The sequence below is a fragment of the Nothobranchius furzeri genome, chromosome 7 (assembly GCF_043380555.1).
Source record: "Nothobranchius furzeri strain GRZ-AD chromosome 7, NfurGRZ-RIMD1, whole genome shotgun sequence".
In the NCBI taxonomy this organism is placed as follows: Eukaryota; Metazoa; Chordata; class Actinopteri; order Cyprinodontiformes; family Nothobranchiidae; genus Nothobranchius; species Nothobranchius furzeri.
Genome location: NC_091747.1, coordinates 26,716,202 through 26,741,353, shown reverse-complemented (window position 1 = coordinate 26,741,353; position 25,152 = coordinate 26,716,202). Strand labels below are relative to the sequence as shown.

Sequence of the window (25,152 nt, the reverse complement as noted above, 5' to 3'; positions counted from 1 at the left end):
GAGCGGCTTGTTAAAAAAGCTTAATGAGTGGCTTTGATTGCAATAAAAAGCAAGTTATGTCCAAGATAAACTGAAGTCCGTGGCAGCGCAGAGACCGCCCCCAAGCCCCCTTTTCACCGCCATCGCATAATCTTTTGTAAAAAGATCATGATTGCACCACATTATCCAGCAGGACGGACTGACCACTTATAAACGACCTAATGCTGCCCAGTGTGTTCTGCTTATAATTGAGGATATCCTTTTCCCATTTGATCTTGGAGCTGATCAAATTAATGTGTGGAGTCATTTTCTTGCACAGAAAATTTGCATTGAGCTTTTTATATTTATCAGTAATAATTGGGTCAGTTATTCCAAGTACCAAAAATAAAGGATTATTGTTTAAATTGATAGAAGTTGTTAATTGTGACTAATCATTAGTGGCAAAATTGCTTCCCTTTAGTAAATGACTTTACATTTCTCAAAGCATCTTTCCATTCATCATCAGTAATGTTGCAGTTAAGTTTCCTTTCCCACAATTCCTTCAAGGTTTCCCTAAACTGTGACATTTTAATGTATTGTAAAATGTGTGGGAAAAGTCCTTGTTTGAAACACTGAATTTTCTAATTGGTTGATTAATTAAGGTCAAGGTTAAGTTTTCCAAAGAGATTTTGTGTTTTGGATATTCCTTTGTTAGTCCAGTTTTTCCTGCCATTATTCTAGGTAAAAATAAAAAAATCACCATTATCTCAAATTTGTTAAATTATGTTGTTATCTTGTACTAATGGCACATATGTTTACTGAATTCTTCCGCTTCATGGTGATGTGATTTACTATAACATTAACATAATGGATTTAAATTGTATTGGTTCCTTTGTCTACATCTACCACAACTCATCTTTATAGTCCAATCTTTCAAGTCTTCAATTTCAAATAAATAAAAATGTGGTCTCATAGAAAACAAAGTTTTGGCTGGATTTCGCTGGAGTTTGACATATATTTGTGTTTTAGCTGCAAACTGGGACAAGACTCTCTCCAATTCGGACAACCAGAGTAAAATTAATGACTTAACCTTCCATCCTGCTGGGCCACCAGAGTCACCATCAATCACTGCTAATCCTGCGGGATCAAATGGTAAACATTGATCTTAGAAAGTAATAAATGCTTGTGTATGTATTCGGCTTATGTTAGATCATTTTTCATTTGCTGTTTTCAGACATCTTCCAGTGTGATGCACAGAGTCCTGCGCAGACATCGGAACAGTGTTCTGTTCCAGTAGGACCTGGTGGTATGCTTCTCATTTTGTAAAGGCTCTTTAAAATTTAATTGAATTTTGCAGTCAATCACTTGCAGATTCTGAATGCCATGAATGTTAAAGGTTGAGAGATATAAGCAATTGACTCAGACTTATTTCATTTACTTCCCACCAGACATTTCCCAGTCAAGAGCAGAGGGTCCTGTGCAGCCTCTCCTTAAGGTTTTCCCCAAGACGCAACATGGCAACCGCAAGAGGGCATTCAACGAGTCATGGTACAGAGAATACACGTGGTTGGAGTACTCCATCAGTAGAGACTCTGTATTTTGTTATGCCTGCCGCCATTTCTCCCTTCCAAATGCCCTGTCTTCTGTATTCAGAACAGAAAGTGGTTTCTCCAACTGGAAGAAAGCTTTGTGTAAAGAAGGTGGCTTTAAAGACCACTCTAAATCAGACCACCACCAAAATGCTATGTTTGCATGGAAACAGCATGAAATGACCACTCAAACAAAATCATGCACGACAGAGTCTTTTAACACAGAGAGAGAAAAGAAAATTAAGGAGAATCAGACATATATTAAAACTATTGCAGAAGTCCTGCTTTTAACTGCCACACAGAACATTTCCCAGAGGGGTCACAGAGAATCTGAGGACTCGGGTAACCGAGGTAACTTTTTGGCTATTTTAGAAGAAATAGCTAAGCATGATTCGTTTCTAGAGAAGCGCATGAAAGCTCATGCTAATGCCAAATATACCAGCAAAACCATTCAAAATGAAATGTTGGAATGCCTGGCAGGAATGGTTCAAGAGGAAATAGTAAGGGAAGTTAAACAGAGTGAGGTGTTCAGTATAATAGCAGATGAAACCAAAGACCTTCAGAAAAAAGAGCAAGTGTCACTGGTCATCAGATATTATTACAGAGGGGTCATACATGAGAGCTTTATTGACTTCATGAAAGCTGACGGCCTAGATGCAGCAGGGCTCACTGACTTGATCATAAAATGCCTTGAAAAACATGGACTAGAATACCGCAACAACCTGGTTGGCCAGGGATACGATGGTGCTGCTGTCATGAGTGGCAAGCACTCAGGTGTGTGTACAAGGATTCAGGAAGTAGCCAAATATGCATTTTATGTGCATTGTAATGCTCATTGTTTGAACCTTGTGATTGTTGATAGTGTGAAATCCGTTTCTGAGGCTGACTGTTTTTTCTCACTTCTTCAGAAACTACATAGTTTTTTGTCTGGATCATATGTGCACACAAAATGGCATAGCATTCAGAGAGAAATGTATGACGGTCCACCTCGTGAACTTCCAAAGCTAAGTGACACTAGGTGGGCTTGCAGGTACGCCGCCTGTCACAACCTGCTTGACAGACTCCCAGCAGTGTGCCGTTTACTGCAAGAAATTGGGCTGGAAAGTCAAGGTGATCGGGCAGTAGATGCTCGTGGCTTACTGGCCCAAATTGATCTTGACTTTATTGGACTCTTGGTTATGTTCAAAAAAGTCCTGGGTCAGTCCAAGTTTTTGTCAGACATGCTACAGTCGCCCTCACTGGACCTCTCAGCAGCAGTCAGTCTTGTGGATTCCTTACTTGACATGTTGCAGAAATACAGGAGTGAGGCCTTTTTTGAGGTTGTATGGAGGGAGGTGGAGGAAATGGCTGTAAAGTGTGATCAAAGTTGGGAAAAGACTGAGAAGAGGCAGCCTAAGACAAATAGGCGGCTACATGATTACATACTTACCACATCAACTGGTGAGCGTAGAGTTGATAAAAATGACAGGGAAAACTTTAAAAGACACATTTTCTATCCAGTTTTGGATTCAATGACAGGTGAACTTCAACGACGTTTCTCTAAGCGCAACTGCACAATTATGAAGGGAATCCAAGCACTTCATCCTCAGAGCATCACCTTTTTGCAAGAAGATGCTCTTTTTTCCTTTGCCAAGTTTTTTGATTCAAATGTTGATTACCTGGCCAGTGAGCTTCAACAGATAAAGAGACTGTTGGATTGTAAAGAAAAAAGTGGGATGCAGAGGTTTACTACACTTCTAGAATTTGTAGTATTCCTAGAACCATTCAAGGAGCTGTTTCTTGAATTATTTAGGCTTGCAAAAATAGCCATTGTAATTCCGGTGAGCAGTGCTTCATGTGAGCGCAGCTTTTCGGCACTAAGTTTGATTAAAAATCATTTGCGAACAACAATGACAGATGAGCGCTTGAGTCATCTTGGGGTGTTGAGTATTGAGTCCAGACGAGCAAAAGCATTAGACATGAATGAATTTGTGAGACTTTTTAGTTCTCATCACAAAAACCGAAGAATAATGCTCTTTTAGAAGAGTAGGATGTACAGTAGACAACCACATGAAACTGCATGTTTGTTACAGAGATGTTTTAAACTAAATGAGTTAAGGGCGTAATGAGATCAGGACTCATCTGCTTTATGCCAAGGAGGTTTGGTAATGACCATAATAAGTCACTGTTCAGAAGTCATTGGTGATTGACAATAATTCTTTCAACTTTTTATTTTGGGCAATAAAGTAAAACATGCTCAGCTTTTTCAAACTGATTCCATGTCATTGTTGCATGTCTGTTTAATGTGTCATGGAGACCAGTATGTTCAGTTTTTAAATAGATTACAGTCATTTCTTGGTGTCCTGTTCACTTTCCTCCTTTGACCTACCAAGATATTCTTCTGGTGTTTTTTTCCACACACAAACATATTTTAATCTTATATTTGTGCCTTAGCAAAATAAATTGAATGCTAAAATTTCTCAAATGCTGTGTGTGGTTGTATTTTGTCTATGTACAGTAAAAATTAATGTACAATTGCATTAATGTTTTTCAACATGGTGTGGGTGGTAAACTATCTACCATACAAAACTGGGAATAGTATGCAAGTATGTTGGACTGTACGTGGCCCCCCTATAAATATTGTGGCCCCTTGATGGCCCCACCCTCAGAAAAATCCTAGATCCGCCACTGACTGAGGGGCCCCCTCCCGTCCTCCAAATGCCCTGGAACGGCCCGTTTAAAGAGGGCTATGGCAGTATCCCTAATCATTAGTGCTGCTGGTTTGAGGCTGATGTACTTTAAATGTTTATTTCATCATAGATTCTACAAGCATCGTTTGTAACGGGCTTCCGGACTCCTGTCCCTCATCACACCGTATAAATTCAACAGGAGAGTGACTAGAGGCAGCAACAAGAACAACCTGTTACTATTTTGACTACAGCGTCATGACTGAACTACTTTCTGTTTCCTTATTGTAGCACACGACTCAGACGGCAAAAACATGTTCAACACACTGGCTTTAGGATGTTACACGGTCAAATATACAGTGGTGGACAGTGTTAGCGTCAGAGCACATCTAATAACCATAATAATGCTGGTACTGGTTGTGCCAAAGTAGTTACCCCCGTCAAAAATTGTTTCTCCATTCACGGGAGCGATACTATAATACTGTAAAACCAGACGTGATCATGGAAACACGTCGAATTTACACTCGGTTAACACTTTGTTTTTGTAGCGTTGCTGTCATGAAATAGTTTATTTGCAAAATCAATCACAGTATAACCAATAACTACAGTAACGTTGCAGTGTGTTTCTTCACAGCAAAAGTTATGGAGGGATACAGATTTTATCAGGCTGTGTGGCCTCGGCTGCCAAAATGTGTGCCCAAAATGTTCTCCAAAGTTTCCGTAGTTATTATACTGTGACTTATTTTGCAAATAAACTATTTCGTGATAGCAACGCCAACTAAAATAAATTGTAAACCGAGGGGAAACAATTTTTGACGGGGGTAACTACTTTGGCACAACACCGGAAAGTGTTAGCATGCTAAATTTAGCATATGTAGAGCCACTTACCGCTGCTGCTGCTGCTGCAGCACAGAACCAGGAGGGAGAGGTGAAACACAGCGAACATGGCTGATGTTTTATTCATCAACCCATTCATCAACTGTTCATTGTTCTGGTTCGGCTCGGATAGAAGATTTGGAACTCAGAACTCCAGTCGTATACTAGCTCCTTAGGAGAGCAGCAGACGGTTTCCTGTGTCTTTACAACCAACTTCCGGTCTGACGTTGTGATGTAAATCTATAGAATCGACTCTCATTAAAAATAGAGCTGCAGATAAATAATAAACATATTTAAAAGTTTATTAGACATTTTTACTTTTTTAGCGGTCTAAAAAAAGCTCTGCTGCGTTGAACGCTGCGTTTTGTCCTCTGGTGGCGAAGCTAGGTACTGGAGGTAGAAAATCATTTACATCTATTATGATTTTAAGATTGTTTGTATGTTATTGATTGTTTGATCAATATTAGAAAATGTGTCGTTTTTCTGACCGTTACTTCACGTCAGATTAAAGCATCAGAAATCAGATTAAAGGCTCCAGACAATAAAAACATGAGTGAAACAAAGGAAATAAAAACATCTGTTGTGTTGTACTGATGATAAATAAAATACAGGAAAAAAGTAAACACATCCTAGAAGATTCCAATAAAAAATGTTTAATTTCTTAAAATGTAAAAATTTCAGACATTATGGTGAAAATATGTACATTTTTACAGTATCTGTTTAAAGGGAGGGTTGGTGTGGAGATCAATGAGCGTACATGTTGTGTCCAGCGTGAAAAACATTTTCTTCATGTCAGACTTTAAATAGCTTCAAATTCCAGCCCGGACGTCTCTTTGTTTTATGCAAACATGTCGAACCGCCGCCTGACATGTTTCACATCCCGATACAACAGCTTCATGCCGAGTCTGGATCATTTACAGAAAGCAGGCTTCCCGGGAGCGAGGTCCAGTTGGGGTGTGAAGTGCACACAGTTACCAGTACCACCAGCCAACGCCCGTCTGTCCACATCACTCTGGAATAACGCAGCATCATCGGGTTTGTACCGACACAACCTCTGAGCTGTTCATCCATCCATCCAGTGTGTGTGTGTGTGTGTGTGTGTGTGTGTGAAGCAGCATGAAGGTGGCAGAGGTTGCAGGTTCAAGTCCCATCTGTTGCACTTGTGTCTTTGGAGGTGGTGGTGCCTGTGAACAGCAGACTCACTGCTTTCAGTGCACCAAGGGGCGGCTGTGGCTCACCACCACCAGGGTGTGAATGGATGAAAGGCTGGTTGTGATGTAAAGTGCCTTGGGGGGTCGTGGAACCCTACAAGATGCTATCTCAAATACAGCCATTTAAAATGTACCATCTACCCATCATCCATCTGGCTGTCTGCTGCACACTCTCCTGCCTCTAGAGGACCTCCTTCTCCACAGTCCTGACTGCTGCAACCACACTCACTTGATGGTTGATCTCCTCAATGGGCTCAGAGTTCTTCATCGCCAAAAACATGGAGGACTCAGGTGGTGCCAGGAGAGTCTGAGGAGGCAGGATGGAGACAAGGAGGAGGAGTGAGGAGGACTTCAGAGTTAAGCACCTGTTATAATACTGGATTCACTCTGTCATGGAGACACACACACTCACCTGTGTGACGTTATCTGGAACAACGTCCTTCAAACAGAGGAACTGGGAAATGTGTCTCCAGCGAAGGACAACTAGCACCACCAGAATCACCAGAATCACCATGACAACCAACACGATGACAGCTGGGACCCACGGCGAGTCCTCTGGAACAAACCGGTCCTCCAATCAGATTACATGAGTAGGACCTGACTGTTTAACTGGACAGGTGTGTGTGTACGTGTCCCCACCACTGTCAGTCTTCTCACACACCTCCCTGCTGGGCTCACTGGGATGCGGGGTCCTGCCAGTGGTGATGAAGACCTGGACACAGTACTCGGTCCAGGGATCCAGATTATCCAGGACCATCCGGTTCTGACTGGTTCTGTCTCTGCGTCTGAGCTGCAGGAGGGCAGGGTGTGGGGTTCAAACATCAGAGAGGGAACCATGTGGACATGTCCTGGAATGATAACGTCTCACCTCTCTGTCCTGTCCCATCTTCCAGTAGGAGATGTTGTAGAAAACAGAGTGGAAGACGTTTCTCAGAGATGACAGAATGAACTTTGGATCCTCGATGCTGACCACCAGAGTTTGGTGGTGGGACATCAGCAACACGCTGGGAGAACCGATGATGGCTACGGAAGGAAAAACAGGAATGAGATCGGAAAGCTCAGGGAGAGGATGCTCTTCTTGGACATGAAGCTGCGGACGGTCTCGGTCTTCCTGGACTGGATGCTTTTTTGACTCACTGTCTTTGTCTGGCACAATGTGGTTGCTTGCTGTCCACGGGGACCTGTGTGCTCCCAGGAGCGCCCGGACTCTTCCAGTGTAATTCCCATAGATGCTGATGTTGAATAGGCTGAGGTCACATCTCAGCTCCGTGATGTTCCGGCATGCTGGTTGGAACGCTGTGATCGCGCTCCTGAGACACAGAGGAGACATGGGAGATCTTCCGGTTTATCCTAACACCGCTCCAGGTGAACTCCCCGTTCTGGACCCACCTCCACTGAGCTTCCCAGGACCAAATTAAATCTCGGAGGCGGATGGGCCTCAGAGACCCAGCTGGACCGACAGGTGACTTACCTGAACTCTGTGGAGTAGCTCAACCCATGCGGGGACCCCTCTGGTAGATCCCAGCTCAGGACCAAGTCCAGGTTCCGAGACTTCAGGGTGACATTTGTGGGAGGACCCAGGGCTCCTGAAACCACTAAAGTCCAGATCCAGTTAGTTCTGATCATGAGGCCACAGGGAACTCTGTTAGGTCAAAGTTCACATCTCGGGTCCAATCAGAACCAGAACCCCCTACAGCCTGGTCCAGGTCAGTCCGACAGCAAACATGAACTGATCAGGACCCACTAGATAACTTCCGGTGTCCCACTCTGGCTCCAACCGGATTTCGGAGGCCCCCGAACCCGGTTCGGTAGTGTCCCGGTAGCGGGCTTGAGACTGAACCAGGTAAACTTACCTGCGAGGAGCGAGCTCGTCAGGATGAACGCGCACACGCACGCTGACATGTTGGTCGGTCCGTTTAAACAGAACAGGAAGGGCTCCGGCTAGTTCCTGGTCGCTTCATTAACAATAGGCGGGGAAACCCGCGAAGGCGAAACTTCTCAGCACAGATCACAGGAGCGCGCCTTAACCCGGTATTACGGTAACGTTTCCTTTCACAATAAAAGCCTCTATAAGAGTAAAGCCGGGCGTACACTGTGCGACTTTTTCACTTTTTTGAGCCGATTTTCCAGTCGTGCGAGAAGCCACGACATCGGGGCGAGTTTTGCGCCGAGCGGTCGTGTAGTGTACAGGGGGTTACGAGAGGCGATTAACACCACGTGACCAGCCGCCGATCAGCAGTCGTGAGGTCGCACGGACTTCTGGTGTGTTTAATATTTCGCTCGTCCCTCGTGAGGGTATCGCACTGTTGAAGCGGCGCTACGAGCAGCTGCGAGCAGCTACGATCCAAAAAGTATCAGAACCGCTCACGGCGCATGCGCGCGCAATCCTGCATCAACGCCGGCCGGTCGCTCGCTATTTCCCTAATAACACACGCTGTTCGTTTTTGTTTCTACACGTTTTTTTACTCACAAAGATTGTCAAGAAAGCGTGTTTGTCGTGTTCATGTCAAATTAAACTGATCATAAAACACAGATTCACTTTCTTTATTTCGTTTTCCTCATCCAACCCCCATAAATCCCTGTGTGTCCTCCTGCAGCACTCCCGAAGGACAACAGGCAAGACAAAAAAGTCTGACGTGTTGTGTAAAAACTGCTATTTTTAGCACATTTTGGGGCCGACGTGTTGCTACCAGACGTACAGTGTGAGCAGTCAGGTCGCATGCGAGAATTGGGTCGTACAGTGTGAGCACACGACTCGTGAGATCTGCTCTGCGAGGAAGTCGTACAGTTTGAGCTGAAGCTGAACGCTGCGAGTGAAAAAGTCGCACAGTGTACGCCCGGCTTAACGATCAGCAAAATTCTGGGATTAACGGTAAACATTTAAGGTCTTTATTAAAGATGAACCCATTTGTTTTTACATTTCAATAAACAACCCTTTGGTTTTAGGATTTACACATCCTTGCCCACATTGGGACCTCAGAATTAGGGATTTTTTATAGTTTGTCATGATAGCTACTTCTAAAAGGTATTATTGAATGCACTTAAAGAGCATTTCCCAGTCTAAAGGTATTTAAAACAGTACAAAACCTTCCAAGTAATTTCTAAGTTGTGTTGTGATTATTTTTCCAAACAATCCAACAAACTGTTTCTTATAGGATAATTAAAGTTTAAATAATATTCAAGTTAAATGTGATGAAAAACATGAGTTTTGATTTGGCCCCCTAAAACGCATTGATACGGCCCTGGGCGAGCCATAGATATTACATACTTATATATTATTGCTTTATAAAGTTAAAACGCGCAGAGGGATGAATCTACCAACATTTTCCTTGTCAAGCACTTTTGTTTTCTTGAGTTTAGTTTCCCATTTTCCTGTCCTGCCCGTCTCTGATCGTCCTGCATCTCCTCAATTCTCCAGAGAAACTGCTGCCTGGCTTCTACTTCTCCACCTCATGAGTTACTTTGAACTAAGCAGATCAAAGGAGGGATCCACCAACCACAGCGTTAGTGGAGTGTGTGCTGCCGACACCAGACCACCGGTTCTGACAGAACGGACCCATGATCGTGGGTTAATTCTACTCTTTGATGGCCCATCAGCACCTTCTCCTCATCCACCTGGATCCATCTTACCTTCTCATTCATTTTCTCTTTCTTCACACTTTACTTTTCCCGTTTTTATACTTTTAGTTGTTTTTAACATTTCTTTGTTGTAATTTTTGTTCTTGTGAAGCTCCCCTGGATTTTTATCTTGAGAGGCGCTAACAGCTTGTTTCTTCCTCGTGAAAACTATTTACATTCAGGTTTCTCGTTTTCACTCTCAAACTGGGCGGAAATATTAAATGTGATGCTGCCTGGGACACCTGTTGTTATTGTTGTAAAGGAAACGTTTATTTTAGAGAAAATATCAGACAATGTTTGTCACAGAGGAAAGCAGCTAGTGGTGAACCTGAGACACATGGACGTAATTTTTTGGGGGGGACATGTCCCCCCCACTTTTTCCAAAGTCAAGTTTTGACCCCTGCACTTTTTACCATCTAAAAACAATATTACGCTATATTAAATTGACACTGGTTGAGCTCTAGGACCAAGCGGAAAACAACTGTTTGTGTTGAAGCCTGTTTCCCATTAGAGCATACTGTAAAGATTCACACACACACACCCCACCCCCGACCCCACCCCACTCCGTGTCTCCCCCACTTCTAAAGTGAAAATTACGTCCATGCTGAGACAACATCAGAGCAAATAAACCCAGAGATTAATGAAATAAAACATCATTCATCCCCAACTTCTTCCTGGTCTTCCAGCCAGCCAGTGATCACGGTTTCCAGCAGAACAAGTTCAGGTGCAGTCAAGGATCTCTAGTCAGAGGAGTCTTCATCACACAGCTGTAGGTATGAGACCTGATGTTCAGGCAGTGCAGGTTGCTGGTTTGAACCTGAGGACCACATGGAGACAAACGGTGGTTTCATTTACTGTTAAGAGTTCCTCTTGAAGCTCAGAAAGGTTCACACACACACACACACACACACACACACACACACACACACACACACACACACACACACACACACAAGCAAAGATTTATGTTAAAATAAAGGTTTGGGTGTAAACAGGAAGTCTGACCAGCAGGTGAGGGGGTTAAGTGTCTTGCCCAAGGGCAAGAAAAGAACCAGCGTTCAAAAGAAGGTTTTTTAACCAGAACCAGGTTCTACCTCAACTATTCTATCCCCCCCCCCCCCCCCCACATACACACACACACACACACACACTTTATTTTGAAATTGTTTCAGAATAAAGTTCATCTCTTGATTAATGATGAAGAAAGCACCAGATGAACAAATGAATCAGGTGTTTGTGGGAGGAACCGGACCTGTTCAGGTACCTTCTTACATGAATTCTGATGAGCCGACCCAACAGGAGGAACACCACCAGGCCGAACACCCCACACAAACCCAGCAGCAGGAACTCTGGGAGGAAACAGGTCGATCATAAAAATGTTCAATTCAAATCCACTTCCTGTTTTCATCAACACACAAAGTTGCTGAAACAGGAAATGAATCTTCTGCAGAAGGTCTGAAAAAAGCAGGAAGTTTCCAGAGCAGAGCTACAGGTAACCACCACCTGAACACTGCCTAGCAGTAATCCCACTACTGTTATAGAATGACATCATCAAACCCAGCTGCACCACATCTGTTATCATTACTTTATGTTGGGGTTGGAGTTCATCTCAGGGACATACGTGAGATTTCAGATGGAGGAGGACTGGTGAAGGAGCAGCGACGCTCACTGAAGATGCTGGTGGGGTTAAAGGTCGTCGTGATGGAGACAGACACACAGTACTCCACACCTGGCTCCAGGTACGGGATGACGCTCTCCTGTTTGTAGGGCAGCTTCAGCTTGAGCTGAAACCGGAAACAGAACATTACAGGATAGGTTCAGAAGTGGACCAGAGGCAGCCAGGAACCTTCTGGAATCCCAGCTGATCTTCAGGGAATGTTTCTGGGTTTTGTGTTTTCTGTCCAGACCCGTTCATTATGGAAACAACAGGAAGCACGTCTTTGTTGGAATGAACTTCTGTTATGGAAATTTTATGTTTATTAATTCTTGATCATTGACCCAATCAACTGAATGTAATATGTATTGCTCTATGCCTCTTGACATGCCCACTTATTCAGACACACACACACACACACACACACACACACACACACACACACACACACACACACACACACACACACACACACACACACACACATTCTTGACTTCCCACACACACTCACTCACTCACTCACTCACTCACTCACTCACATTCCTTTCTTGTCTCTTGGTATAAATAAACTCTGTGACCAGATGTTCGGGGCATTTTGCCTCGTGCATTATGACACAGTTATAACTGTTTGACTTGTCTGATCATTGCCTCCTTCCCTCTCCGACTACAGGAAATGGGTTATTGATAAACATATTGATAAAATCCATGACAACTTCCTTTATTCTTACATAGTTTAGACACCTTTATAAAGCAGCTCAAGACCCTTTTATTTAAAGGTGCATGATGTAAGAATGACATCTTGTGGTCACATTTCAGTCCTGCAATCCATTTTCAAAACAACTGAGTCAAGACGTGGACTCTTCTTAGTACATTTGGTCAGGTCTCAGGTCACAAGGTTAACAGGTCCAGCTGACCCAGAACCTGGATGAAGATGCCTGCATCTCTTTTGGGGGCGCAGCTCACTGGCACAATTCCATTAAAAATAATTAAATATTTATATATTATTATTTGGATTACACGTAAATTTAAAGACCTTTTCAGGACCGACTTAACCCTTCGTTGGCTACTCTTAAACAAGATATTTCCCGATGGGAAGCCTCTTCCATCCTTAGGAGGGAGAATAAACACTTAAAATGACTACTGCCCGAGTTCCTTTATTTGTTTCTAAATCTTTTTTAACTAGGACAAACTTTCAGGCTTTATACGGCACAACAGACGCCTGAGAACCAGTAAAAAGGTGTTGCGATTACATGGGGTGGGGGTCACTTCCTAATTTTACGTGTTTTACTACATGAATGCAGAGTTGTTTTGTCAGAAGGAGGCTGTGGAGAAAGCCCCATTTGCTGCTCGTTCTCCTACACCTATACTCTGCTCTCGGCTGCCCCGTTCATGCTCGTTGTCTCCATACATGGACGATCTCGTTAGTTTAATATCTGGAGTTAGTGTAGACGCTCTTTTCGTTTCACTGAAATGTGGGTTGTTGCCAGAACTGGATTCATCAGGCTTCGTGGATAAACAACACTGAGGAACAATGGAAAATTGATCCTGTGGTCCTAATAAATGGACCCAATGGAAGCAATAATAAAGCAAACAGTGGACCAAGATCTGAACCCTGAGGAACTCCATGACTAACTCTGACTAACGTGGACTAACTGGGATCTACTAAGCAAATAAAAGTAAACCAGTTTAGGGCAGCTCCCTTAATCCCCGTATCATGTTCAAGCCTCTGGAACAGAATATCATGGTCAACTGGATGAAAGGCTGCCCTGAGACCTACCTCAGCACCATCTCTGGTTCTGTGCACATGGATGAGGACTTCCCAGTACATGCTGGTCACCTGGGTATTGTGCCAGAGCAGCTTATCAGTAGGAAGTCTGACCCGGAGGACCAGACAGCTTCCACATCCAGACAGGGACAGATCAGGAGGTCCAAGGACAGCTGCAGACACAAATCAATCAGTTTGCTTCATGCAGGTTCTACACCATACATCTGGCGTCTGTTGGTCCTCTGGAGGAGTTGGCCGAGTCTCACTGTCTGACAGGGGCTGGAACTGTCTCGATACGGTCCATTTGGACGTCTGGTTGGTGCTGATGGCTCGGACCCGGGCTCTGTAGTGGTCCAAAGGATCCATGAAGTCGCTGGTAAGATTGCAGGTCTGTCCAGGTTTCAGGTCAACACAGTCAGAGACAGAAGTCCACCTGGTCCTCCTGCAGGAGACAAACCCATCCAGCACTGAGTCACATAAAACCCAGTTTAAGCTGAGTTTTGGCCACACCTCCAGCTGCTCAGCCACTCACGAGCCAATATGGCCCAGAGCTGCTCACCTCCTTAGAAAAGCTGCCTCTCTGTCCTCTGGTGGCTTCTGGTTTCATGTTTTCCTGTGTTAGCTTCATTGTTTATTAATCTTTAGTTTTATTTGAGTTCTGTGGTTTGTCTCCTGGTCCAGGATCATACTGTACCACGTCATGGAAACAGGCTTCCTCCACCACTTTAACACCAACAGTCTTAATATACAAGCAAGCAATAAAAATTATGGATCTGAAAACACTGAAATGGCATCATTGTCGCATTTTAAGGAAACATAACCTTCTCACTTTCGAAAACTTTATTAATTTTAGCATTTTACGATTCTTTTTCAAATGTCTAAATAATAATTTGCCTATACTGTCCTCTGCTGTGGCCATCAGACGTCAGCGCTCTCACAGAGTGATCACACGTGCCTCCACTTGTGATTTTCTAGTCCAGCGGTCATTAACCCGCGGCTCTAGAGCCACATGCGGCTCTTTAGCGCTCTCTAGTGGCTCCCTGGAGCTTTTTCAAAAATGTTTGAAAATGGAAAAAGATGGCGGAAGGAAATACATTTTTTGTTTTAATATAGTTTCTGTAGGAGGACAAACATGATACAAACATTCTTAACGTTTTTCAGTGCTGTAAAAATGTGTTGAAAAATATTAAATTTCAACATTTCTGTCAACGAAGATTTGCATCATAGCCTGTGACACACGTTTCTATCAGCTGGATCTATTGGCGGGATGCCAGGCAGGTGGCTGTTGTAAACAAATGGACGGCTGTGTGATGAGCCATGGATCCCAAAGGGAAAAAGAGAAAAATAACTGAGCAGAACAGAGGATTCAACGTTTCTGGGACCGAATCATTTGCATTCTTTGCCAATGCTGGAAGGAGTGCCTGAATGTTTGCTCTGTAACGAGAAGTTGACAGATAACAAAAAGAGTAATGTGGAAAGACATTTCCAGGCATGCTACATTTGCAGCCGAGTATCCAGTTGGGAGTGAGAGAAAAAGTGTGATTGCATTACTTCTGGAGAAACTAGAGGAGCGCAAAAATAGATTTAAGAAGTGGATTGCGTCTCCAAACTCCACTACTGCTGCAAGTTTTGTTGCAACCCGGGAGATAAAAAAGCGTGGGAAACCGTTCACAGATGGTGACTACATGAAGGAGTCGTTCATCAACATATCAGAACACCTATTTGCAGACATTAAAAACAAAACTGAGATAATACAGAAAATCAAAGACATGCCTCTCTCCGCTAAGACAGTGAAGGAAAGGGCCATTAAAATGGCGGGCAACATTACCGATCAGCAAATCAAGGACATTAATTCAGCACCAGCATACTCAATTGCCTGTGATGAGTCGTGTGATGTGATCGATATTGAACAGACTGCACTTTTATGCAGGTGTGAATTCCGATGGGCCGCAAGAAGAAATGATCCAGTTAATTCCACTGAAAGGCCAAACACGGGGGGAGGACATATGTGAGGCTGTGCTAAAGTGTTTAAATGACAATGGAATAAACACCAACCACCTGATTTCAGTGGTTACAGATGGGGCACCCAGCATGAGAGGATCAAAAAGGGGGGTTTGAGACTTTGCTACAGAAAGCATCGGATCGAAATCTGCTTGCATTCCACTGCATCTTGCACCAAAAGGCGCTGTGTGCGCAAACATTCCCATCGGAGTGTATGGCGGTGATGAACCTCGTCATCGAGATGGTGAACAAGATAATTGCAAAAGCATTGAATCACCGTCAGTCCCGTGCATTGCTTGATGAAGTTGACAGCCAACATTCCGATCTCCTGCTGCACAACAAAGTCCGATGGCTGTCCAGGGGTGAGGTTTTGCGTCGCTTTGTCGCTTGTTTAGAACACGTGAAAACATTCCTCAAAAGCAAAGACCTGAACTACCCGCAACCGGAAGACACAGAGTGGCTCGAAAAACTGCACTTTTTGGTGGATATGACAAGCCACCTAAACAAGCTGAATGAAAGTCTCCAGGGGCGGGGAAACCCTGCACTGCAAATGCTGGAGGCTGTTTTGTCATTCGAGCGCAAGCTGACTGTCTTAGCCAGAGATGTACAGCGAGGCACGCTCTTCCACTTCCCATCCCTGAAAGATTTTAAAGAAGCCCATCACGATCACACACTCAACGGTGATTATTTACAAGGTGCGATCGTTGATATGCAAACTGCATTTGGGAGCAGATTTTGCGAGTTCCGAAAGGAAAAAATGACACTGTCTTTCCCTGTCACACCGCTGGAGACTGACCCGTCCTTGTTGAGCACATTTCCAGTAGTTAATCAAGCTGACCTTGAAATGGAAATGGCTGATATAGCCGACAAAGATTTACGGGTGTCCAAATTCAAACGTCTGACAGCCGAGCTTGAAGACGTCACTCGCCAGAAAGCCCAGCTTGCCCAAAACCACAAATGGAGCGAAATTGAAAGCCTCCCAACACCCGAGAAACTTGTTTTTGACACATGGAATGCTCTTCCTGACAGTTACATGAACATGAAGACATATGCATTTGGAGTATTATCCATCTTCGGATCAACATACCTGTGTGAGCAGATATTCTCAAACATGAACTACATCAAATCAAAATATCGCACCCGCCTCACAGATGAGCGCTTGCAGTCCTGCGTCAAGATTAAAGTTACATCTTACAAGCCCGATGTTGAGAAGCTGACCGGTGATGTCTGAAAACAGAGGTCACATTAAACGTGTAAATACACAATTCTGTCATAGGCACATATTGGTTGCTTGTCAAAAGAGAAGAGGGTGCTTGCACTGACTTGCTTGGCATTTTCACAGAAATCAAACTTTAACTGTATTAATTTGATTTTATATACTTTACCTTTTCAAAAGGCTGCTGTTTTATTTTTATAAATGCAGGCTGCGTTTTATTGCAGTCAGTTTGTTGCCCCGATGAGGGGCACGTTATGCACGTTCCATTTTGTTGTTGTTTTTTCGAATCCTCAAAATAAAAATGACATCAAAAATCGGATTTCTTTATTGCATTTCTTCAGTGGTGGGCAGTCAGGGCCAGCAAAGCCTTCTCTGCTGGTCTAAACGTACTCAAAAGCGTAAATGTATGCAGGAGAGGAGGAGATCCATGCTGGACATTTATGTTGGTGAGTAGAAACATTTTATTAGTATTTTTTTTAACGTTTTGTCATTTTATTTCGTTAATAATCAATAAATGGTAACGAAATAAAATGGCTAAATGAAATAATTCTGTGTTCTGTTTCTATGCTATTACGTGGTGTGCGCTGCTGCGCCAACATGTTCAATTGTTTCGCAATACCATTTTCTCCAAAACAAATGCAAATAATGTGTTTGCTTTACTTATTTATTTTATTGTTTCATCTCTTAAACCCGTCTTTCATTTTTGAGATTTGACAGTATCCGTGGTCTTAGTTTCCTACTCTCAATTGGGAATGCGAGTTTGATTTTAAAGGCTCCGGAAATTACGTGTCTTGACCAGCCACTTGTGTGTGTGTGTGTGTGTGTGTGTGTGTGTGCGTGTGTGTGTGTGTGTGTGCGTGTGTGTGTGTGTGTGTGTGTGTGTGTGTGTGTGTGTGTGTGTGTGTGTGTGTGTGTGTGTGTGTGTGTGTGTGTGCGTGTGTGTGTGTGTGTGTGTGATGGTATTTTAAGGTGTAGTAAATTAGATTGGACTGAATAGGAAATCACTGAAGGCCCAGGGGTGGAACGCACCGCCCGCCACTGCATTTCTTTAATTTCATCAAAGCAATGAAACATGATCCATTAATACTGTAATGAAGTTAAACTTGAGGCGGCATCGTACAACAGAGTAGTCATGTGGTGGGTCATTCTCTACAGGATGCGCTATAGGGAAAATACACATTTAATCATGAAGGCTCATTATGTATTTGTAGCCAACTTATGTCACAATCTGCCCCTGCCCTCCTGACTGTGTTCCTCTCCTGCCATGATTACCCTTATTGTTCTCACCTGTCCCTCGTTTACCTGCCCATGTTTCCCTAATTAGCCCTCTGTATTTAAACCACCTGTTTTGCCCCTGTCCTTTGTCAGTTCATTGTTGTTGTTTGCTGGTGTTCCTGTTCATCCCATCCTGCCATTAAACCATTTTTACTTTACTGAAGCCTGCATTCCTGCCTCCTGGTCAGCTCCACCACACTTGGTCCATCATCTCCACCTCCTACACCGTGACAGAATGAACTGACCAAACCTGGACCTGTGGTGAGCTAACACCTGATCTCTGGAGGATTTATTTTTTGCTTTTTCTCCTTTAGCAGAAGGAGATTCTGGCCCAGGGTGTTGGCGCATCCTACCTGTTCTCCGGGGTGGTCAAGCCTCTGGGTGGGTTTCGGCGCATCCAGTTCGTTTCCTGTGGTGGTCGAGCCCTTCTCCTCTCCTGCTTTCTGCCCCCGTCCCGTTTGTGTCATGGAAGCCGCGGATCCTGGAGCTTTGAAGGAGTTACACCCCCTACGCACGCCATCGTTCTCCGGGGTGGTAGGGCTGGTCTCCCCGCTCTTCTCCTGCTTCCCTGCACCCAAGCCTCTGCCTGGGATCCAGCGAATCGTGCTGTGCACCTGCTCAGACCGGTTGTCGAGCACCTGCCGCCGAGCTGGGTTTCCTCGCGTCGCTCCTGCCGTTCGTCCACTTCCTGGTCCAAGCTGTGGGGCTTATGCCTGCAGGTCTCGTGCTGCTGCAGCCTCTGCTGGGTCCCACGCCTGTTCCTGCAGTTCTCTGCCTGGGTCCCACGCCTACTGCTGCAGCCCCTGCCGGGTCCCACGCCTGCTCCACCAGTTCTCTGCCTGGGCCCCACGCCTGCTCCACCAGTTCTCTGCTTGGGTCCCACGCCTGCTCCTGCAGTTCTCTGCCTGGGTCCCACGCCTACTGCTGCAGCCCCTGCCGGGTCCCACGCCTGCTCCACCAGTTTTCTGCCTTGGCCCCACGCCTGCTCCACCAGTTCTCTGCCTGGGTCCCACGCCTGCTCCTGTCAAGTCCAGTCAAGTCTTCACGTCCAGTCAAGTCTTCACGTCCAGTCAAGTCAAGTCTTCACGTCCAGTCAAGTCCCGTTCCAGTCAAGTCAAGTCCCGTTCCAGTCAAGTCCCATTCCAGTCAAGTCCCGTTCCAGTCAAGTCCCGTTCCAGTCAAGTCAAGTCCCGTTCCAGTCAAGTCCCGTCCCGTTCCAGTCAAGTCAAGTCAAGTCCCGTTCCAGTCAAGTCAAGTCAAGTCCCGTTCCAGTCAAGTCAAGTCAAGTCCCGTCCCAGTCAAGTCAAGTCCCATTCCAGTCAAGTCAAGTCAAGTCCCGTTCCAGTCAAGTCAAGTCAAGTCCCGTTCCAGTCAAGTCCCATTCCAGTCAAGTCCCGTTCCAGTCAAGTCCCGTTCCAGTCAAGTCAAGTCCCGTTCCAGTCAAGTCCCGTTCCAGTCAAGTCAAGTCAAGTCCCGTTCCAGTCAAGTCAAGTCAAGTCCCGTTCCAGTCAAGTCAAGTCAAGTCCCGTTCCAGTCAAGTCAAGTCAAGTCCCGTTCCAGTCAAGTCAAGTCAAGTCCCGTTCCAGTCAAGTCAAGTCAAGTCCCGTTCCAGTCAAGTCAAGTCAAGTCCCGTTCCAGTCAAGTCAAGTCAAGTCCCGTTCCAGTCAAGTCAAGTCAAGTCCCGTTCCAGTCAAGTCAAGTCAAGTCCCGTTCCAGTCAAGTCAAGTCAAGTCCCGTTCCAGTCAAGTCAAGTCAAGTCCCGTTCCAGTCAAGTCAAGTCAAGTCCCGTTCCAGTCAAGTCAAGTCAAGTCCCGTTCCAGTCAAGTCAAGTCCCGTTCCAGTCAAGTCAAGTCAAGTCCCGTTCCAGTCAAGTCAAGTCCCGTTCCAGTCTTGTCCAGTCTTTGAGTCCCCGTCCAGTCCCTGTCCAGTCTCGTTCCTGTCTTGTCCAGTCTTCTAGTCCCCGTCCAGTCCCTGTCCAGTCTCGTTCCTGTCTTGTCCAGTCTTCGAGTCCCCGTCTCCTGTGTCGTGTGCCTTATGGGCGTCTGGTATCCGCCCTTGGGGGGGGGGGGGGGGGGGGGGGGTACTGTCACGATCTGCCCCTGCCCGCCTGACTGTGTTCCTCTCCTGCCATGATTACCCTTATTGTTCTCACCTGTCCCTTGTTTACCTGCCCATGTTTCCCTAATTAGCCCTCTGTATTTAACCACCTGTTTTGTCCCTGTCCTTTGTCAGTTCATTGTTGTTGTTTGCTGGTGTTCCTGTTCATCCCATCCTGCCATTAAACCATTTTTACTTTACTGAAGCCTGCATTCCTGCCTCCTGGTCAGCTCCACCACACTTGGTCCATCATCTCCACCTCCTACACCGTGACAACTTAGTCATTTTGATAGTAGGCTAATATAGATACACACAGCATGTGTTACCTTCATTATAAGGCTTATATAAGGCTTTTAATTTTTTGCGGCTCCAGACATTTTTGTTTTTTTGGTCCAATATGGCTCTTTCAACATTTTGGGTTGCCGATCCCTGGTCTACTCCCTTTGGCCAGTCTGCTCTTTCTGTAGGGGGCCAAACTGTGGAAGTCCCTACCCGCTGAGCTAAAACTAGAAAATTACAGTAAAGTTTTTAACAAAGGACTCAAAACATGGCTAAAGTCTAAACAACAATGCCCACATGAATAGTTTCAAACTCGTTTAATCTGCTGCTTAAATTGCCTTTTATTTTCTATTTTTGGAAATTGTTTGTAATTTTAATCTGCTTTTCTTTGATTTATTTGTATCTTATTTAAATGTGTTCTACTGTTTAGAAAAGGTGCCTATGGACAAGTGTTGCAAATTAGCACTTGTGCTAACACACTGAAACAATGTCCGATGTAATTGCTGTGTCCAAATCAAATAAACATCATCATCTTTTATAGAGGACCTTCTGTTTTTATGCAAGGCTGCTCAGCCCTTTGAGACGTGAACGGTCAGGACTGATCTGTGGTACCTGGTGAGTATTTATTCGACCGAGCAGCTGCTGAATCATCATTAATATAAAACATGAAGACGTTCCATCCAAACAAAACCTGGACCAGGACACAAACCACAGAACCCAAATAAAACTAAAGATTATTAAAGGTGCAATAAAAACGTTAAGTCGTGGTTCGATTAGTTTTTTATCACAAACAAAATCAGAGACAAGCTGGGTTGTTCTGCAGGAACACGAGCACAGAACCAGGGTTCTGATGAGTTCACACCAGCAGGTTCACTCTGAACCAGTCCTACCTGGAGCTGAGGATCTGGACCATGAAGTGGGCCCCATGGGGGGTCCCCGGACTGGGCCAGAAGCTCAGGAAGTGCTGCAGGTTATAGGAGGAGATGGACACGTTGGCTGGAGAGGGGAGGAGAACACAGAACCCTGTAGGATGGGGACAGAACCAAGCAGGCTTCATCAGACATACATCTGGTCCAGAACCCCCCTTCTCAGCCTGTGGACCCACTGAGACAGAAGTCAGCTTAGAAGTTTAAAGATCAGAAGCAGGTCTATGTCCACGGTGATGGTCGGGTTACCTGAGTGCAGCAGCAGCAGCAGCAGCAGAACCATGCCCTCCCCAAACCAGGTCCTGGATCAGTGGACCTGTCAGAAACCCAGCAGCTGGTTGTTGTGTCAGAGGAGCAGAGAGGAGCTGAGAGGAACTCGTGAAGATGAGTTTCTGTTTCCTCAGAAGTCCCTCCCTCTCTGAGGTTGGAGCTACAGGTCTCTGAGGTTTTCAGCTTCTCTGTAAAACCCAATTGAAAGGTTCGAATACAAAACAAAACTAGATAAATTGCATTTCTTGCAGAATTGCTGTTTGAATGCTGGATAGCTGAAACTGTAAGCTGAAGCTGCTGAACAGCTGAACTGAAGCAGAAACTAAGCAAAACTGTCAAAATGAGCTGAATGTCTTGAAAGATGTAGAAGCAAAAAGCACCAACAACCAAGTACAGCACAAAAAGTAAGTGAAGAATAGAGAAAAATAATGCTAAATAGCAAAAAAAAAAAAAACCTGAAATCTGTGAACATTGTATAAAAATCTGGACAGCTAAAATGTCTAACCACCTGTTATTTCAGTAGGACACGTTTAACAGTTTAATCTTTACATTTAGCTGAACTGTGAAATTAGCAGCATGTGCTAAATTTGGAAACTGATTGCTGAAGCTGCTGAATAGCTGAAGTGAAGCTGAAACTAAGCTAAACTGTCAAAATGAGCTGAATGTATTTAAAGATTTAGAAGCAAAAATCACCAACAAGTGTAATAAAGCTCAGAATATAGGTGGAGAATGGAAAAAAATGCTAAACAGCAGAAAACCTAAATCTTTGAACTTTGATTAAAAACTCAAAAGTTGAAATGTTAAACAGCTGGCATTTGAATGAGAACAGTTTAATAGGTACATTTTTACAATAGGCTGAACTGTGAATTTAGAAACACTTACTGATATATGAAACTGGTAGATCAACATATGTTCAGACTTGATGTGGTATTGATGAATGGTTGGATGAATTAAATGATGGATGGACTGTTGGATGGATGTTAGGTGGTTTATTGGATGAATGGATGGATGGATGGAAAGAAGCATTTATGGATTTATATGTGGATGGATGGATTCCTTAGGCCAAGCCGATCGATTTGATTTTCCATGTGTGTGGGTGCATATTTCCTTTTAGGCAGAAGACGATTGAAAACTCTCAGCCAATGAGAGAGCAGCGAAGGAAGAGGGGGCGGTTCCTGCCTTCTGACTAGTGTTAAAATGTCAGCTATGCTGCTAGTTTTAAGTGTATAGAGTTCAGAAAGATAAGAAACAGTAGTAGGTTATAGGCTCAACATTAGGCTTTTAACATTCATTTCAATGAGACTTGTTTGGGGATATCCTTACGCACTTGTGTTACCATGGTAACAGATAACACATTTAAAATTGAATACAAGATTCCTGAGACCAAGCTGGTCGATTTGATGTATCACATGTGTGGGTGCATTAGAGCCCTGCACGGGCCTAAAATCTGAGTCCGTGTCCGGCCCGGCCCGAGGGGGTGGAGCTCCAGCCCCACCGGGTCCGAAAAGGTTTTCAGGATTCTCTGGCCCGACCCGAGCCCGACTTTTTTTTTAACCAACTAAATGAAAACAAAGTGCGTCAATCCTGACAAATGTGTTAAAAGACGTGCAGGATCCGATCAATTTGTTTTTCCCTCATTTACCGTCACGGAGATAACGGCGCAGGCTCTGGTGGTAATCAAGTTAAATTTGACCTCTTTCCAACTATTTTCACAAGAAAACAGAACAGTCAAAAGCAGGGCTTGTGTTGACCGGATAGTTCCCGCATTTGACTGTTTATTTTGATGGAGAAAGAATAGAAAGAATTACCCCGACGCATGCAGACGAACTGACACTTTATTCTACGCACATCGCAGATGTAGCTAAATCACCCAAGAAAAGATTCCCATCTGAACATCTGAGCTGGACACTGCTCAGCGCAGCTCAATGTCAGCGCATATGTGCACAGCGAGCTGAAGTAGGAGATTGGCTTGGAGCGCATGGCAGATCCAGAGCGCATGCGGGAAGGTTCCTCCCACTGAAACGAGTGTTTTCCAAACCCGGTCTCTCAGAGAGACTTGTCACTTAGAAAATGTTCCGATTATGAAACTTTGGCTGAATAGTGCTTGTTCCTGTCTCCAATGAGGCAACACATCCAGGAGCCGTCTGAGGAGAAGCCCAGGATCTCACATCCTCTTCAGCTCAGGAAGCGCCTATGATTACGCACAAGCGTGGCCCGTCAACCTGGTCTCACAGTCAGACCGGGTTCGAACTGTTCAGGTTCACGCAGACAATCTTTACATAGAATTGACTTACAGATATGAAATTAATTCAGTAAAATATAAAGCATTTTATTTAAATGTCCATTCATTATTTTACAAGCACAGAGAGCCGCATCAGACTCAGATCAGCGGGAAGACTCCTCCGACTGAATTCAGTCGGAGGAGTCTTCCCGCATGCGCTCTGGTTCTGCGACGCGCTCCAAGTCCCTCTCCACATCTTCAGCTCACTGTGCACCTTATGTAGTACACACTGACAGCGAGCTGCGCTGAGCAGTGTCCAGCTCAGACGTTCAGATGGGAATATTTTCTTGGGTGATTTAGCTACATCTGCGATGTGCGTAGAATAAAGTGCCAGTTCGTCTGCATGCGTCGGGGTAATTCTTTCTATTCTTTCTCCGTCAAAATAAACGGTCAAATACAGGAACTGTCCAGTCAACACAACACAAGCCCTTCTTTTAACTGTTCTGTTTTCTTGTGAAAATTGTTGCAAAGAGATATAATTTAACTTGATTAACATCAGAGCCAAGCGCACTGCGCCATGTAGCGTTATGAATCGTATAATGGTCTGCCCTTAACAGCTGCCCCTTCACACAGTAACATCACCAAGGTCGGACGCTTGGTTCAGTATGTTTACATTCCAGGAGAAGAGAGAGAAGAAGAGAAGAAGAACGCTTTTCATTGATTAATCAAAGTACTTTATTTGTGATAAGCTAATCAAAGCATATGTTGATCATTAATAATCAGGTGAATGATCTGTGAATTAAAGATGTCATGAGTTATGTGTTTAAATGAATAAACAGGGCTGCACCAGACAGACTGATATACATTACCATGGAAACGCATGACACATTATTCTCAACCAATCAGAACTTTCGTCTGTGGTAGGGCAGAATCTGGGTTGTTTTATGAAAGTCGTCCAATCCGGTTTACTGAGATTTGTAAACAGTTAGGGGATATAAAATAAGGCAACGCCATTTTATATTCAGTTCCACGTTAACATCAGCTCTGTTCGATCCGAGCTCCAAAGGAGTTGCATCATACTCTCAACATTGTTTTCAACCAGCTCTCAATCCATCACCGCCAAAAGAGAAGTACAGGCTGGCCAGCTGTACTTTCTGTTTTAAGCTGAGAACTGTCAAGCTGGAGATTTCCGTCGTTTGAACCAACGAGACGACGTTCCTTCAAAATAAGAGTGAACTTGTTGACGCCTGCCGATGCTACCCGAGTCGACCCTTCAGACGGGCGTTGTGTGCTGTGACCGCTGTTTCAACCAGCTCCAGTACCTCTGAAGGTCCGAGGACCTGGCAATTCCTGATCTAACACGGGAGGCTCCCCCTGGGTAAGAAAATACGGCAAAATGGCGGCTCATGTCATGAGCTTCTGAAGCCTCGTGGTAGCCTAGTCATAACAACCAGATTCGCTACGTCAGCCTAGAGATTCTGAACAAAACACACACACACCAACACGAAACATCCAAATCCATATGCATTC

General features: G+C 44.5%; 4 protein-coding genes across 5 annotated transcripts in view; 1 reads left to right on the top strand and 3 right to left on the bottom strand.

The window, feature by feature from the left end:
• The window catches only part of LOC107373063 (interferon alpha/beta receptor 1b), a 46,442-nt gene extending 41,131 nt beyond the window's left edge, over positions 1–5,311 (bottom strand). The window contains exon 1 of the mRNA XM_054738384.2: positions 5,102–5,311. Coding sequence (XP_054594359.2) covers positions 5,102–5,189 — 88 coding nt within the window. The 5' untranslated portion in view covers positions 5,190–5,311. The remainder of the gene's footprint in view (positions 1–5,101) is intronic.
• LOC129165418 (zinc finger MYM-type protein 1) lies at positions 919–3,768 on the top strand. Its single transcript, XM_070552989.1, has 3 exons — positions 919–1,110; positions 1,193–1,264; positions 1,407–3,768. Exon 3 carries the CDS (start codon positions 1,703–1,705, stop codon positions 3,566–3,568), a length of 1,866 nt encoding a protein of 621 aa, XP_070409090.1. The 5' UTR covers positions 919–1,110; positions 1,193–1,264; positions 1,407–1,702; the 3' UTR covers positions 3,569–3,768.
• A 415-nt stretch (positions 5,312–5,726) lies between the features above and the next one.
• Positions 5,727–8,319, bottom strand: crfb4 (cytokine receptor family member b4). Its single transcript, XM_015942441.3, has 7 exons — positions 8,154–8,319; positions 7,772–7,895; positions 7,438–7,610; positions 7,169–7,323; positions 6,940–7,090; positions 6,713–6,855; positions 5,727–6,607 (listed from the first exon to the last, which is right to left on the bottom strand). The coding sequence occupies exons 1-7, from the start codon at positions 8,200–8,202 to the stop codon at positions 6,482–6,484; spliced, it is 921 nt and encodes a 306-aa protein (XP_015797927.1). The 5' UTR covers positions 8,203–8,319; the 3' UTR covers positions 5,727–6,481.
• Positions 8,320–10,502: 2,183 nt separating this feature from the next.
• Positions 10,503–21,542, bottom strand: LOC107374287 (interferon alpha/beta receptor 2). Of its 2 annotated transcripts, none has more exons than XM_015942439.3 (7): positions 21,381–21,542; positions 21,096–21,228; positions 13,604–13,779; positions 13,350–13,510; positions 11,540–11,702; positions 11,191–11,267; positions 10,503–10,735 (listed from the first exon to the last, which is right to left on the bottom strand). In XM_015942439.3, the coding sequence occupies exons 1-7, from the start codon at positions 21,412–21,414 to the stop codon at positions 10,649–10,651; spliced, it is 831 nt and encodes a 276-aa protein (XP_015797925.1). In that variant the 5' UTR covers positions 21,415–21,542; the 3' UTR covers positions 10,503–10,648. The 2 variants fall into 2 exon arrangements, with proteins under 2 accessions (XP_015797925.1, XP_015797926.1); XM_015942440.3 differs by having other exon boundaries at positions 10,515–10,735; positions 11,183–11,267.
• Positions 21,543–25,152: the final 3,610 nt, after the last annotated feature.

Excerpts from the sequence above, each read along its gene's own strand:
- LOC129165418 (XM_070552989.1), top strand. The coding sequence starts at position 1,703 with ATGTTTGCATGGAAACAGCATGAAATGACCACTCAAACAAAATCATGC.
- crfb4 (XM_015942441.3), bottom strand. The coding sequence starts at position 8,202 with ATGTCAGCGTGCGTGTGCGCGTTCATCCTGACGAGCTCGCTCCTCGCA. Across the intron at positions 7,611-7,771 it reads AGCTACTCCACAGAGTTCAG|GAGCGCGATCACAGCGTTCC; the intron begins GTAAGTCACCTG and ends TCTGTGTCTCAG. Across the intron at positions 6,608-6,712 it reads TTCCAGATAACGTCACACAG|ACTCTCCTGGCACCACCTGA; the intron begins GTGAGTGTGTGT and ends CTGCCTCCTCAG.
- LOC107374287 (XM_015942439.3), bottom strand. The coding sequence starts at position 21,414 with ATGGTTCTGCTGCTGCTGCTGCTGCTGCACTCAG. Across the intron at positions 13,511-13,603 it reads GTTCCAGCCCCTGTCAGACA|CTGTCCTTGGACCTCCTGAT; the intron begins GTGAGACTCGGC and ends TTGTGTCTGCAG. Across the intron at positions 10,736-11,190 it reads GTCGGCTCATCAGAATTCAT|GTTCAAACCAGCAACCTGCA; the intron begins GTAAGAAGGTAC and ends TGTGGTCCTCAG.